Here is a 15234-nt window from a genome sequence, read left to right as displayed (position 1 = left end):
CAGGCTCAGGCAAGGGGCTGTGGAGCGGTGTGAGAAAAGCTCGAGCACGGGCTGCTCCCAGCAGACCCTGGGCCTTCCCTTCACTCATCTCCATCTTAGATTCTCCAAAAATGATACTCCGGTGCAGAAGAAATGCCTTTCCAAGTTTTGACAATCATCAAATCATCACAAGTTTTCCTACTTTGTCTAGAAATGCTTGGGCTTAAAGGCATCCTTTTGCCAACAGATGTAAACCTGTGACAGTTCTCCCAGAGACTCGGGACACAGCCATCTGCCATGAACACCAGTTCCACCCTTGGCAGCTCGAGGGAGACTAGCCAGCAAGTGTTGCAGGCATATGGCCTGTGTGCCAGCTCTGGTGTACGTGCCACAGCGAGTCTGATGTACATGGGTATTTTCAGCAAACCCCTTTTTTTCTGACTGAGAATATGCTTGGGGCCTCACCCCACAGTGCATGTGTGGGTGTGAGTGCCCGAGGTGCGCGTGCTCTCCGCCTGGCAGGAAAACGGCTCCTGTCTGATCAGAGTAAAATCTGTGTCCCCTTCAGATCCAGATGTTCAGTTTCTTCTCTTTACTCTTATTCGGGCAAAAGAGCATTCCTGCCATGTGGATGCTGCTGGGCCTTTTATGCCTCCATAAGCATGCTGCCCTAAGTAAGTGCAGTGCCCACATGGTCCTCTGGAAGGAGAAAGGTTGCCATCGTACCCCTTCCTGCCATGAGGACATCGTCGCACCCCTTCCTGCCGTGCCGCAGCTCAGCTTTTGATCAGCAGATGCTCGCAACGGGATGGGATCCAAGCTGCTGCTGGGAACAGCAGGTACAGCTGAACCCACAGCTGGACCAAGGCACGCACAGGCTCTGGAGACCGCCTCTCCTGCTCAGCCGTGGCCATTCGCACCCTGCCAGGCCTGATCCCAGCCTGCCTCACCACAGGGAAGACATCGGTCCCCTGGGCTGGGTCCCTGGAAGAGCAGCCAGGCTCTTCCACGGGTTCCCTGCAGCAGAGGCGCCCCTCCAGCACACAGGGCTGCAGCCAGGTCGGGCCTCATCCCGCTTGCGGTTCTCCCCACGTGCGCAGCAGCGCTGCACGTGCAGCCGCCTGCTCCTCGGTCTGCAGCCGGCCCGGGAAAGCCCGACAGGGAGCCGCAGCTTCGGCCTCGCCCACAGCACAGACCTGCTAAAACAGCTTGGCCAGCCTCGGTACTAACAGTGTATGTATATGTATAGTAACAGGAGCATCTGAAAAGGGGAAGTTCAGTTGTAAGGGGCTTTTTTTAATACTGAATGTTTAAATATAGTGGTTAAAGAAAAGTACGTCTGCATTCTTAACAGTGATAAAAAGGAAAACGGAAGTATTCTAAAACAAGAAATGCAGGCCTTTGCTCTGGTAGATGATAAGATACAGGAAATTTTAAGGTGAAAACCTAAAAGAGCAACTGAAGTAACAGACAGCATTAAGTTTTTGCCAAAAGTTGTAAAGCTATTAGTCTGGAAAATAAATTTAGGACTGGAAATATGGAATCTGTATTTTACCCTGCTTGCTTAAGCTAAGGATGTTTCACTAGCCAAGAAGGAAATGTTTTGTTATTGAGTAAAAACAACAAACAAAATTGGGAGGGACAAAAAGGGTACCATTTATTCTGACATTACAAAATTAAATGTCATTTGACCTTATTTTTTATTGCGTCAATCCACCTGCAAAACCATCTTTCGCCCCAGCACATTTTTAATGTGTAAAAGCTATGTTTGTAGCTATTTATATTGAGAAAGTTACAAGTGATTCCTATACAGTAAGTGTGGGATGAATAGACCATGGTTTAGAGTTTTGGATTTCAAGAGCCTTAAAATCCTTACGAAGTTAAATAATTAAGAAGTTACTATTGCACATTCACTGCCGCATCAAAGGGAAAATGTTTTGAATGGGCAGCACTGTTTGCTGAGATGTAATAGCGGGCTGCACTGGAGGTCTTTCTTCAGGAAAAAGAAAAGGTGAGGTTAAAGTTGCTGGAGAATGAAATAGCTGGTGTACGACTCGATAGCAAAGCTCACTGCTCTGTTAGCGCAGGTGACCAGGACATCGCGTCTCCGTGCTGTTCTGGGGTTGAAGTGGAAGGAATACACTCCTGGTTTCATTTGTCTTGACTGAGACTCTCCACCTCAAGAACAGCTGAGTCAGAGGCTTTGCTCCTGGCCACTAGAAAGTCAATAGAGAAAACAGAATAATCTTAAACCCCAGTAATTTCTTCCACCACCGGTTCTAAGGATTACATGGCATAGTGTCTGTGGGGAAGTGAATGGGACCTCTATTTTGGACACTCCTCATCTGATGAAGAGCAAGCCCTAAGCTCATCTGCGTTGTCAACTCTGTGTGCTGCCAGCAGCTGCTTGCGGCCAGAGCACCTTGCCGCTGATGGCACAGGCTCCTCCAGCCCACCCATGCTCAGGGTCCTCTGCGTCCCCACCTGCAGAGACTGGCCATGGTACGGCACTGCTAGCCGGCTGCAGTAGGGTAAGGAAGTACTTTCAGAGGGAAATGTCAGGGGTGGAGATTCAGGAGCTGTGGGAACCAAAACTCTCCTAATTCACGACACAAGTTATGTCCCTGTACAGCCCCAGCTGCTGAGACGGGATAGAGCGACGGACTCCAGTTCCCACTTCTGGAAATGCTGGAGTAACTTAAAGCCACCCGTGCCTCCCCAGCAGCTAAGCAAACCAACTTTACTTGCAGAGCCACAACACTCTTGAAATGACTTAAGGACTAAATCTCAGCTCTAAGGTCAACATGCTAAGAAACCTAGCAAAGCCTCACAAAGCAGAAGTGACGCTGTAGGGACACGTGCATTGTAATTGCCTGTTATTTTGTGTGTTTGAACTAAAAAGCCATTGGAGAAGAGCTATCAGCCTGGCACCACTTGTAAATGATACTTAAAATTCTCTTAATTTTATTTTTTGAAAATCAAATACTTAGGGTGACAGACTTTTTCTGCCATGAAGATGTCCAGGACACCTGGCTGGAAGGAAAACCAGTAAATCTGTCTGAAAGGCAGCATGCACGAGGACCTTTATGCCATGTATAAACTGTGAAATCAATTAACATTTCAGATATTAATACAAAAGTAGTAGTAGCAGCTGCCATCTTCTTTATATTATTATGCAAGCCAACTACAGAAATGCAATGTAAGAAAACAGACTGTAGTTTTCACTTTTTTAATCAAAAACATTGGGAAGAAATGGGGTGTTATAAATATCACAGCCTAATTCTACAAGTCACTTGCGGGATGAGCCCTAGGCTTGTGCAAGCTGCATTTCACAGCCCTTCTTGAACATTAAGACTAGGGCAGAACACAAATCCATTTATTTTTTCTAAAAATTGCCACATTAATGTATTATATTCAAATTCTATAAACTCAGTCTCACCGATTGCCACAGCTGGCAATGAAGCAGTTTGCTGTTGTTTTGGTTAACTGGAACAAGCCAGAATTTGTAGCGGGTGAAGTCCCGTGTGCGGCCGTGGTGCTGAGCCTGCCCGATCCACACCTGTGAACACAGCTCCAGGGAGGCATCCTCCCAGGCCGAGCTGTGCTAACGTCGCAGCCTCCGCGACTCTGCTGCCTCACCAACAGGCCTCTAAGAGATGTTAGTAAAATGTCATTATTTCAGCCAGAGTATGTCATTACTGTCTATGCAGTCTGTAAAAAAACCAAGCTTCTAGCATGAATGTGAGATGGGAGTTCTATATTTAAAGCTGTGAATATGACCCAATAAAGTCATCCACATGCAAAACTTTAACTTCTAGAAATTATGCTGCACGCTTGTACAATACGCTGTCCCGTGACAGAAAGGGACAAAATTTCATAGGAAAATGTGTAACAGCGGCAGGTTGCTTCGCAGCAAACAAAAGCCTGTTACCGAACGCAGCTTGTCCCAGGAGGCCAAACCCTCTGCGGGAAGGCCCTGCTCATTTCGCGTCGATCTGCGGCGAGGTCCCGCAGCCCCGCGGGGACGCGGTTCTGCGCTGCGGGGACTCAGGTGCAGCAGGCTGAGCCGGCCCAGCTCCCTCAGCCCCGCACAGCGGGCCCTGCCCGCGGCCCTCGCCGGCCGCAACTGCGGGCTGAGCCGCGCTTGTGAAACGAATAAAGCGGCGAGGCCGGCAAGGCCCCATTTCTGCTCTGCTGCGTCGCCCCAGAGCCGAAACCCCGCCGAGGGAGGCCCGCGGGAGGCACCTCGCGCCCCGCCGGGCAGCGGGGCCGCCCTGGCTGCTCCGGGGGCTCTGCTGCCGACGCACGGCGGGGTCAGGGAAAGGCAGACCCAGCTCCGGGCCGGGGACAGCGCGGCGGCCTCCCGCGGGGCCGGGGCCGCCGCAGCCTCGTGGCAGGCCTGCCCCATCCCTGCCGCAGGGCCGCGGTGAAGGCGCGGGGGAGGGATGGGCACCGGCCCGCTGGCGCTGCCCTGCCCGGCTCGTTCCCCTTCGGGGCGGGATTCCCCGGCCGCCTGGGCTCGGCGGGCTCCGGCGGCAGAGCGGGGAACCCACCCCCCCCCCGCCTCCGCCTCCCCCTCCCCGCCCCGGGCTGCGGGAGGCCGCGACCTGCCCGGCCCCGGCGCCTGCCCGCCGAGCGCTGGGAGGCAGCGGCAGCCCTCCCCGCCCCCGGCACACTCCAGGGAGCCGTTTCACACGGAATCACACGGGAGCGTCTCCCCCATCTGTGCAAGCCGAGGCACCCCCACCCCCACCTTCTCCTCAGTCCCGGCAGAGCCTCCCTGCCATTATGTTCCACCATCTCTTAGCCAGGCCGCTCCGCAGGCGGCCGAGGCAGCGCGGACCTTAGCCATGCTCGCCTGAGGCCGCCGGCGGAGCAGCCGCGGCCGGGCGGCGGGGCCGCAGCAGGTGTGTTTGCATGGGGGTGCGGAGTTTGCATGCGGTGGGGGTCGCCTTCCTCCCGGCCCAGCTCCCGCCTCGCCTGCGCGCAGGCCCCGCCGCGGGCCGGCTGCGGCGGCGCGGCCTGCCCGGCCTGCTCGGCTCGGCTCGGCGTGGGCCGCTCCAGGGCCGGGTCGCTGCGAGGGCGGCGGCTGCCGGAGCCCCGCGGCCACCCGAGCACCCGGGGGCTGCCAGGGCCGGCTCGGCGCGGGCGGGGTGCGGTGGGGATCGCTCGGACGTGGCCCGTGCCGCCGCCGCCCCCCTTCCCCCGCTCTCCCTGCCGCCGGAGGGGCCGCGGCCTCCGCTCTGCGGGCGTCCCCCGCGCGTAGCGGGGCCCTTTCCTCCCGCCTGGGGCTCGGCGCCGGGCCGGGCTCGGCAGGGCCCGCTCGGATACGGCCGACCCCGGGCCGCGGTGCGGGGGGGGGGGCGCGGGTGCCGCGCTGAGGGGAGGGGGCCGCGGTCCGTCAGCGAGGTGCCCGGGGCCGCGGCGGCCCGCAGAGGCGGGAGCAGCCCACCCGGGCTGAGGGAGGGCCGCCTGGAGCTGCCTGTGCTGAGAAGACGGGGCCGAGGCAGCGGAAGAAGATGGTCGTTTTCCCCAGAATGGGGTGGGGATGAGGGATGTGGAGAAAGTGCCAGATCTCAGCTCCCTCCGCAGGGGAAGGGGGGGTGAAGGGTTGTGCCCGAGACCTCTGCTAACAGTTACAGGTGCAGCCCGGAGAGCAGAGGGTCTGGTCGGTGTAGCCTGGCGTGGCAGCTGGCTTGGAGGGAAGCCTTGCTGAAGAGCCATCTCACGGCAGATCCTGGAGAGGATGGGGCTTGGCGCGTAGGCGGAGGTAGTTACTGGTTTTGCCAGTGCAAGGGTGAGTAGCCACACCAGGAGCGGGGTGCATAACGTCTCGATTTGGGGTGCCTGTCAGCCATGCAGGAGGAAGGCCCTGGGTGGCAGAGAGAGAAGGGGGAGCGGGCTAGGAGCACGGCTGCCCCGGGCAGAGGTGGGCGCAGGGCCCTTCTCTGGAGGGGCATTGGCACTGTGGGGTGTGGAGACCTTCGCTGGGAATCGGCCCGGAGAGACGTGTGGGGCCGAGGAAAGGGCTGAAATCAGCAGCCATCTTTGCGGGGTGGGAGCCGAGCGCAGCGCAGAGCTGTGTCCTGGCCTCCCCCGCAGCTGTGGCTGTGGCTGTGGCTGTGGGAGGCCGGGGGGGCTGGTCAGGCGTGGGTCTGCAGCTTGATGCTTTTCAGTGCCTCAAGGATAGTTGAGTAGCAAAAAAAAAGGAAAAAAAAATATCAGCTCAGCAGCCAACTCGGTGCTGTGAGGAGGGGGCAAAGGAACTATTTTGCAGGCATCTTGCTGCTGCGGAAATGGATTTCTTGAGGGGAGGGAGGCGCGCGTGTGGGTGATCTTTGTAGTAACGCTGTGCAGAGGAGAGAAAATGCCATTCGAGCGGCCCCAGCCGCAGCGAGGAGCGGGGAGGGCGCACGGAAGAAGACCTTGATGGGCCACCCCACGGCCGTGGGCATGAGGGGGCAGATGTGACGTTGCTCAGCAGCCACCCCTTGTGCTGTGGGGAGCAGAGCGGGGGGAGCGCTCCTGGGTTAGCAGGCTGTCTCCCAGTGCTGTGGCCGAGCCTGCCTGGTGCTGCAAGAGAGATCCTGTGAGGATTTTTATTGCGGTCTCTTTGTTAGCTACAGACAGGCACGCACACACTCACAGCTTTCAGCCAGGTTGTGGGAGGTAAGTGGGGGAGGAGAGGAAGGGAGCGTGTGGGGCGGCACTGGGGAGCAAGGGGGCTGCGTGGGCCGGGCTGGAGGGGAGCAGGGGGACAGGGCTGCAGCCGTCCCCGCCGCCACAGAAAAAAGAGCCCCCGCGATTTTCAGGGACTCGTTGGCAACTCAGCGAGGGTTGCCATAGCTTTTTATGTAGGGTGACCAGAACCGGCTGGAACTGGTTTGAGGCAGATCAGCTCCTGAACACAATGCAGTCACTGAGCTACTACAGTGGGATAGCTTCCTCCCTTCATGGCAGCCAAAAGCAGAGGAGCTTGCAGAAAGATACCATCCCAAAACAGTATGTGAATGCACACTTTAGACACACAGCACTGGTATGTGGCTAATATAGTCATAAAGGATTCTGTATATAAATGTACATATTTGCAGTAACTGAGATTACTTTGGCTTTTCGTGCCTTTTTATGCTTAAGGAATGGGCAAGAGCTGAGATTTATGACCCTTATTAAAATATTTTTGCTTTGCAAGGGTGGGACACTGGTTATGCCGTCTATTTTAAAACTAAACTAAATAAAATTGATTGAATGATTTGTAATTGTAGTTATGCTTGTGACTGAAGAATGCTGCTTTGCATGCTGTTTTATTTACAGGGTGCTGTCTTGTGGTTTTCTTCTGTAGGAGATATTAAGGGCGGGGGGGGGGATGCTGTGCCTTTCTGTAAGGCCAAAAGGAAACAGTATTGTTGTAGAATTGTGCATAAAAGCATTGCAAAGATGCTGTAAGGCATACTCGTTTTCCCTTTTTTTTTTTTTTTTTTTTCCTTGTAGGCCTATTGATTGGGGCTGCCTTTAACCCTTTCATATTTGCAGAGGTAATGCATCTGTGGCAGTAACTGAGCATTGGCTAAAAAAATCTTTCAAAGGTCAAGGTTCACAAGGTGAGAAATGATGTTTTGGGTACGACTGTAACAACAGCATGAAGGTACATGTATGTGAAAAGTAAATCTGGCTCCTGATTGCACACTTGGCACATTAGTAAGGAGACAATTGTTTAAGTGTTACTAAAGAAATGCTATTAACGCCTTCCAGTTTTAATAGGATTAAAGCTATTATTTGTAAAGACTTACTGATATCTTGGTTAAATACAGTATTTTCATTGAAATGTCTTATATCCAGATATGTGGTTTTTCACAGTGTAGTGGTACGGAATAGGCCTCTGAGTGACAATCATAAATTGTGGAGCACATGGCGGTGAACTGTTCTGTGTTGTATTACAGCACTGCAGATTCAGAATTTGCTGTCTAATTATTTAAAGGTTCCTTGTTTGGCCATATCTGAGTAACCCGGTACTTACTCCTGAATTAAGGTCTTCGGTGTTAAACATCTACGTAATATAGCCCACACAGGAAAAAAAAAAAAAAAAACACGTATAAAATAAATAGTATGGATGGTGTTTCTTAAACTGTTGTAACCCAGAGAGGATTTTGCAGCAGCCAAGCGGAAAGATGTGTTTTAGAGGTTTGATGGAGCTCCAGTGGGTTATTAGGGGCATGAATTGTAATATTATGCAGTAATGAAATAAGAATAGGAAACCGGATGGGCAGTGCATCAGCCTCTGAGGGATGGCTACTTTTAACTCAAAGCAGTGGATAATGGATAAGGCTTTTTTTTCCCCCTCTCATCAAGAAAATAAATGTGTACTTAGATTTGAGCTGGCATTTGTATCTTATAGGGAAAGCTGAAGGATTCAGAGAGAGGGAGAGGGGGAGAGAGAGGAAAGCAGTAATGAATATAGCAAAGGGAAGAACAAAGGCTGTTAGAGCGTACACATTGGAACGCTAAACATTTTGCCTTGGGGATTCTTTTGCTAGAACTGTTACTTCCTATAACAGGAAATCAGCAAGTCTAGAATCTTAGCCGGTATGATTTTTTAAAAATCTGACTAGTCTTGGCTCTGTTAGCTGGTTTGGTAATCTACAATCAAGATAAATATGGAGGCAAAACATTGAAAATGTTCTCTTCTAGTTGAAATGAGGGTCTTTTCCTCTGTGCTTAGCAGAATAAAGTAGACAGTCTTAAAAGCCTTGAGAGGTTGTGGAGGTTGGGTAAGTTGTGTGGTGGCTGATGATAGGCAGGGTGTCTGCATCAGAGGGTGACAATACAAGAGAACCTTTTTATTTCTGACTGCAGTAGATTATGTAATCCAGTGTTTAGCTATTAATTGTAGAAAAGTGAAAGTAGCATGCTTATGTTCAGCCTGAAATTGCAGTTTTGTGGGTTTTCATGCAGCTAGTGTGTTGTTTCTCAGATTTGACAGGGCAGTAAATAGCTTTTGTGGTGAAGCAAAATGCCTATACTGATTTCTGTTCATATTTTTCATAGTTTGGATGCAGAGGTTCTATATTTGACTATGGACATCTGTAGCAAAATTATGCTTGCAAACAGGAATTCTTGTTGCATGATAGGAATAGTATGCTGCTGATGGTGCATGTTCTTTTCCAAGTGTCAGCTAAAATTCATATGTTACATGAGAGCACCTTTTAGATTTTTTTTTTCCTTTGTACCAGAATAGTAAGCAGTTAAAAAATTGTAAGTTCTTGAGTTGTCACAAAATTCAGAGTGTCAGTTTTGTTTGGGTTTTTGAACACAATCTGTACTATGAATTTTTATTTTTAGCAATGGAGATTTTGAATTTGCAGGGATTTTTGTAGGCTGTAAGATGAGAAACGTGAATAGATGCTGGAGTCTGCAGTGTTCTTGGTGAGTTTTGGTTTGTTTTTTTTTAGTCTAATAATATTTGTAAATGCTCTTCACCAGGAGATTTTGATTTTGCATGTAGACCAGCTTTCCAGCAGAAAATGATGCTTAATGCTGGAGGGCTGGTCCTCTGTATCGGCAATGTGATCTCATTTTGCATTGAGGCCTGTCTCAGGTATTGATCCTGAGAATAAGAATAATGATTTATCAAGTTCCAAGCCTCTTTTGAATGAATTAACTAACTTTGATTTTCTTAGAAGTATGAATGTGTGTTAAAATATAATTATGCATACAGATTGCTGGGAATGTATATTTAAAAAAAACCGAAAACTTTACCCAAATGTTTTAGGGCCTGTTTGTTGCCAGTGTTGCACAGGCAGGCCCTGCCTGACTTGGAGTGCTCTCAGCGAGATTGTCTGCAGCTGCTTCATGCTGTTTTTGAACAAGAATTGCTATCCACTTTAAAAAAAAGTACATCAAAGGAAATAGGCAGGAAGCAAGTGCCATTTAGAATGTGGTTCAGATTTGCATTAAATTGGGAATCTCAAAATTCTGTTTGTTGTTGTACATCCAGATTGTTCACGTGTTACTGTCCCAGCCCGTTCTACATATAGAAGTACAAAATTAAGCCTTTTTTATAATTCATTTTTAAATAGAGTGTGAAAAGAATGGTATGGGGATTTACCTGCTTTTCTTGAGTTAATCTCCATTTTAGGATAAATTTGTGAAGTTGCTAGGCCCAAAACTCAGCTGGATCTCTTGATGAATATAGGTAGTTTTCATTTGGCCAACTATAGATAGAGATGGTCTGTTCAGCTGCATCTGGAGTGGGGAAGGAGATGCCTGGCTTGTGTGTTGAAACAGCCCTGCTCTTTTTGCCAGCCAAAGGCTGATAATGGCAAACTTTGAACCAATTGCCTGTGGTTCTCTTGGAACTGTGCTAGAGCTGGTTCAGTGGTGGTGTGAGAAGAGGAAATGGACAGACTTCAGAAGATACCCCTTCTCTTTCCCTTCCTGTTCTCTCCTACCCAAAGAGAATTTGAGATACCTCTTTTGCAAGAAAATAAGAAAGTTAAAAAACGGAGGAGGTAGACTACAAGATGAGGCTTCTAGGGAGCCGTAAACTGCAAGTAATTCTATTTTGGCTTTCAAAACCTGTGCAAATTTGCTTAAGAAACAAAAAAAATCTCAAGAACTGTCTTAACTTAATTATAGCTATTGCAGGGGAAGAGGGGTCATCTTTTAACAGATCAGATCAGAAGGATCCGCAATCAAATGCAGGACGTAGTAGGAGAGAGTAGAAAAGACAACAGGCCACTCTTTTATAATTACTTACAGGGATGGAGATGTTTTGAAAACGGTGGTAACGTGCTTATGGTTGTGAAAGAACTCGGACTCCTTTAGGGGAGATCTCACTTGTTGGTTTGACACGGCTTAGTAATCCGTGATTGCAGAGCTCAGCTAGGCAATAAGCGCAAGTAGTGCTCTGCCACACCTCACGTTAAAGGCTGAACTTGAGACTCTGCTGCCGAGATCTTCTGTTCCTGAGGCTCTAAACCTGAATCCATGGGCAAGACCATTTGGAAAAAGTTATGCCTGTAGGAATTAACAGCAAACAAGGCAACATAAATTAAGATGCTTATGTGGTATTCTAGAGCTAAATGAATAGAAGTAGAATGAGTGGAGAAATGAGTTTGTTAAATATTTTTTTATCATTTGGTAAATATTTTAGCAATTATTCTAAAATGACACTGTCTTTTGTGTATAATACTGAACAATATTTTGGGTTAATTGTTGCGAAAGGTTGGCATTCAAGTTTTTTTCCTCCTTACGGCATCCAGATTTGTTTATAGCATCTTAGTTGTACAGCTCGCGTGAAAGTAGATCAAAGTCAAATGGGAACTGGTTCCGTCTGCTGTGGAAACAGTCCGCAGAGACAGCCTTATAAATCACAACCAGTAGCTGAGCTTTATGTAGCTTCTTACCCTGTCCCAATTCCAGAATGTTCTATCTGACCATGAGCTGGGATTGTGCTCCGGATCGGCAGGGTGTGGGCGGTGGTTTGATCAGCTTCCATAGCTTGCTTCTGTTTGATGGCGCACTCCAAAAATGCGCGTAGATACTGTCGTCAGTGGGTGGTAAGGCAAGTGAATGTGAGCACGCCTGAATGCTAATGAATGGTTTAAACCTTTTTTGCTGTGGTGAAACACCGGAACCTATTGCCTTGAGAGGTTTTGGGGTCTCCATCTCTGGAAATGCTCGAAACCTGGCTGAACAGTGTCCTGAGGGTCCTGCTGTAGCAGACCCTGCTTTGAGCAGAGAAGTTGGAGTTACAGTGGTCTGTTTCAGCCACAGCTATTCTGAGATTCTGTGAAATGCCTGTTGAAAACTTTTTTGTGCTAGTAAAGAATAAGTCTTGAAATTCTTCTGAAACTGCATTGAGTAAAAACAAAAAGGTAAAAATTGTAATACTTTAAATACTAGGCTAATATTTACCCTCCAAAGCTTTTTTGAAGAGGAGGAGAAGGGAGGAAGAATAGTCTACTGGAAAACCAGAAGTGCAAATTCAAACTTCTCTTACTCGTTGAGGCTTGTGCATGGAGACAAGTTGGATTTTTCTTTTTTTTTTTTTACTTTTTTTAAAAAGGCAGATCAATACAGTGTATAGTGTTGAAATAGCAGGTTGCTTGGTATAAATTTTAACTGTAAACCACCCTGTGCTTCACAGAGACGTTTACGTGAGGACTGGCGAGACCTTACTGATACTATGGATGGCAAATGAGACCTTTATCCTAAGAAATCCAAATGCTGCCTATTATGAAAGTTGTATTTCTGGAAGCAGGAATGTGTCTGAGTTCTGCAACAGTTAGTCATGGGACCTTTGATAAGCGAAGAGGAACCGGTGTGTTATGTGACTGCAATAGGCATTGCTGATTGTGGTTAAAGTGGCCTCCTGCGTATCCTACTTGCCTGCTGAGTATTTCAAACCACACGAAGTTGTGATTTGAGATGTGGTTCTCATTTCCTGAAGAACACTTGGTGGTTGAATTAGCATATTGCTTTTGTCTTTCTTTCAGATGCTTAGCTTTCAGAGTAAATAATCAGAAGTGTTAATAAGTCATAATTACTAATATATGTTGAATAACTAATGAACTGCTCATGATCTGTGTATTAGGCTGATGTTTGCCTAATGTTAGGGTATGTATGACTGCAGTTCTAATTGAATCACTTAAGCCTTCTCTACCTGATGAAATTTCATGGCATAACAATACAGAAACTGGAGGGGAAAACAAGAAAAAGCTTTTATGCTAGTTAGGCTGGTGTAGGCATTTTGTTCCATGAAAATGAGCGTGATCTTATTTAGGTGTCATTACTCATGTTTGGAAGTGGAGTAGTTTTACTAGATTATCAGGGTTTTTTTCTGTAATAGTGCACCTCACTGGGAATTTAGACCAGTCTAGCTGTACCAGAATAGTTGTTATATATGGTTATACCAGAAGTATTCTTCCAGAATCAAGACATTGCCATGTGCTAGACACTGAAAAGTGGCGTCTCAATGCTCTTGTTTTCTCGGTACTGAAAAAAAACCATTGATTTTATTTGAAGGGCATACAAAAGAAAAGATCCTTTGCCCTAAAGAGTCAACCGTCCACAACTATACTTAGTACAAATGGAGGTAAAACTGTAGGAAGAGTTTAGGGAAGGTAAGGGAATGTAGTCACAAGAACATGAACTCAATAAGTTGAAGAAAATTAAAGTTGGGTTTTTTCCTGTTTCCTTAAATAATAAACAGACTTGCTGCTGAGGGAAGCTTGAGCTGAGCAGTTGTTTGAACAAAAGCTTAGAGTTACGTATTGTAAGTATAGACTGTTATGTGGAATTTGAATGCAAAGGGTAGGAATTTAAATTTAGTACAGTGGAAAAGAGGGGGCTAGTGCAGACAGTTAAAGCAATTGCATAGAGTCGCCAGACTTGTGGTTGAGCAATGAAGATTTGGGTGAGCCGGAGGGTGAGTGTCAAGGAGGAAAAGTTGGTCAGGTCTTTAAAGGTTAACGATGAAATAAAAGAATAAACATTGAGAATGTAGGAGCGTGCTCTTTGCAGGGGGTTTGCACTAGATGACCTTTAAAGATGCCTTCCAACCCAGTCTGTTCTATGATTCTGGGATTGTGATCCAGAAACAATAGTTAGGGGCCTTCATGCATAGAGAATATTAATTGGAAAAGTACTGGAAAGGGAGGAGGATTATTTGTCATTGCTAGTCCTGGAAAGCTTGAAGTTGTTCTTGTACCTGACAGACAAAAATCAGAGTTTTGAGCGGTTTGGAGATGTGACCTGTCTGGGAGCTGCCAGATGATTCTGGTTACCAAGAAGTACCTTTCAATTTCAGCAGCAGTTTATAGGCAGCTTGGTCTTTCTTGTGGAGAATACTGTGCCCCATCTGCAGTTGTCCTAAAGCCCAAGCTACAAGGTAAATTATATTTGGAAAGTGAGAAAAAAGGTTTTATTCTGTGTGTTTCTCTGCTCCCCCCTACCTCGGCAGAGTACGTGAAAGGGTAGGTTTGTTTGATTTTCCTCGTATGGCTAGGGTCCTTGCACCTGACATGGGTATAGATACAGGGCTTGAGGAGGAGTGAAAAAATTCCATGTAGTAAAACAAAACTGCCTTTCTTAATCCTTCACAAGCAGATATTTGCTTCTAAGCCCTGATATTTCTTTGGTTGATATTTATGTCATTGCATATTTGAGCCTTGCTCGCATCTGCATAAATGGTTGCTGTAAGAAAGCAGTATTTCAAAACAGTCTCTGGAATCCCTGATAATAGGGTAGAAGCTCCCAGATGCACTTCATCTTGCAGATGTGTTCCCTTTTTTATGGAGATCAGCCTTTTAAAATCTTTTAATACATCCTTAGACTTTCCATCTTAACATCGAGGACATGAAGACCCCAAAAGGTTTACAAGAATTTAACTATTTTTCATGGGTGTAGCATCAAATTCTTGTCCTGCTTGCCTCTTCTGCTGTCAGCAGAGAGTTCTCATGGACTAGTTTTTGTTTTGACATAATTACCCAAGTGAGCGCTTCACTGGAATGAACTGGAGTTAAAAGGCTAACTGGGAAAAGTAAGACAGTGGGACAGTCAGGGGGTATCTTCCTTTGCCTAAAACCTGTGTCATTTTCTTCATGCTGTTCATAGGAAGCACTTATTTCAGGAGATGCGTTTCCAGAGAAAGAAGAACACAGGAGGTCATACACGCATGCTTTGAACAAAGCATGACCACGAACAAAACAATCCTGGTTTATCCTCCAGAACTTAGTTCGCACCTTATGTTTCAGTAAGATTCTAATGCACATACAGGGATGGCTGTTGTCACCAAAGAGATTAATGGAAATAATGAAGTAAGTGTATTCAGAGTCTGCTGTCTGAAGTTTTTAAGAGTCAGTGGTGTCTTCCCAGAAGTCCTGTCACCCACCATCAAAAAAGCAGAACCCAGAAACATTGCACCTCGCTGCTCCGCGGCTGTCTGGCTGTGTAATGCCTATTGGCCGTATCCAGATTTTTTTTTTCCTTTTTACTTACTTTTATCATTGAATAATCAGTAAGCAAAGTAATGCTTGCATTTTTAAAGGAACTGATTAGTAACTTTTCTCAAGTAATTCATGCACCCTGAATGTTGCAAATCTTACAACGAAAGTGATAGGCTCTTCCTGGTGTTCTCCTGGTAGACAGCAGCAGCCAGCCAGGTGGAGAGGCAGGAAATGGAACTAGTCCACCAGAAGGAAAAGGAATGTTACAAAGGGAGACTGTCACCTGAAAATGAAATGATTAGTGTACTCT

At 47.4% G+C, this 15234-nt stretch overlaps 1 protein-coding gene across 3 annotated transcripts in view; it reads left to right on the top strand.

Annotated features, from left to right (window-relative positions):
- The first annotated feature begins 4721 nt into the window (after positions 1–4721).
- Positions 4722–15234, top strand: part of ZNF532 (zinc finger protein 532) — a 49482-nt gene continuing 38969 nt past the window's right edge. Inside the window, exons 1-2 of one of the 3 annotated variants that reach the window (XM_086769665.1) lie at positions 5499–5521; positions 5616–5776. In XM_086769665.1, coding sequence (XP_086625791.1) covers positions 5499–5521; positions 5616–5776 — 184 coding nt within the window. Of the gene's footprint in view, positions 4887–5498; positions 5522–5615; positions 5777–7467; positions 7578–15234 lie in introns of those variants that run through there. The other 2 variants (XM_086769666.1, XM_086769668.1) reach the window with 2 other exon arrangements.

This window comes from Chlamydotis macqueenii, chromosome W (genome assembly GCF_036417535.1).
Source record: "Chlamydotis macqueenii isolate bChlMac1 chromosome W, bChlMac1.mat, whole genome shotgun sequence".
Taxonomy (NCBI): Eukaryota; Metazoa; Chordata; class Aves; order Otidiformes; family Otididae; genus Chlamydotis; species Chlamydotis macqueenii.
The sequence above is the reverse complement of the archived record's forward strand: the minus strand, read 5'-3'. Positions and strand labels throughout refer to the sequence as shown.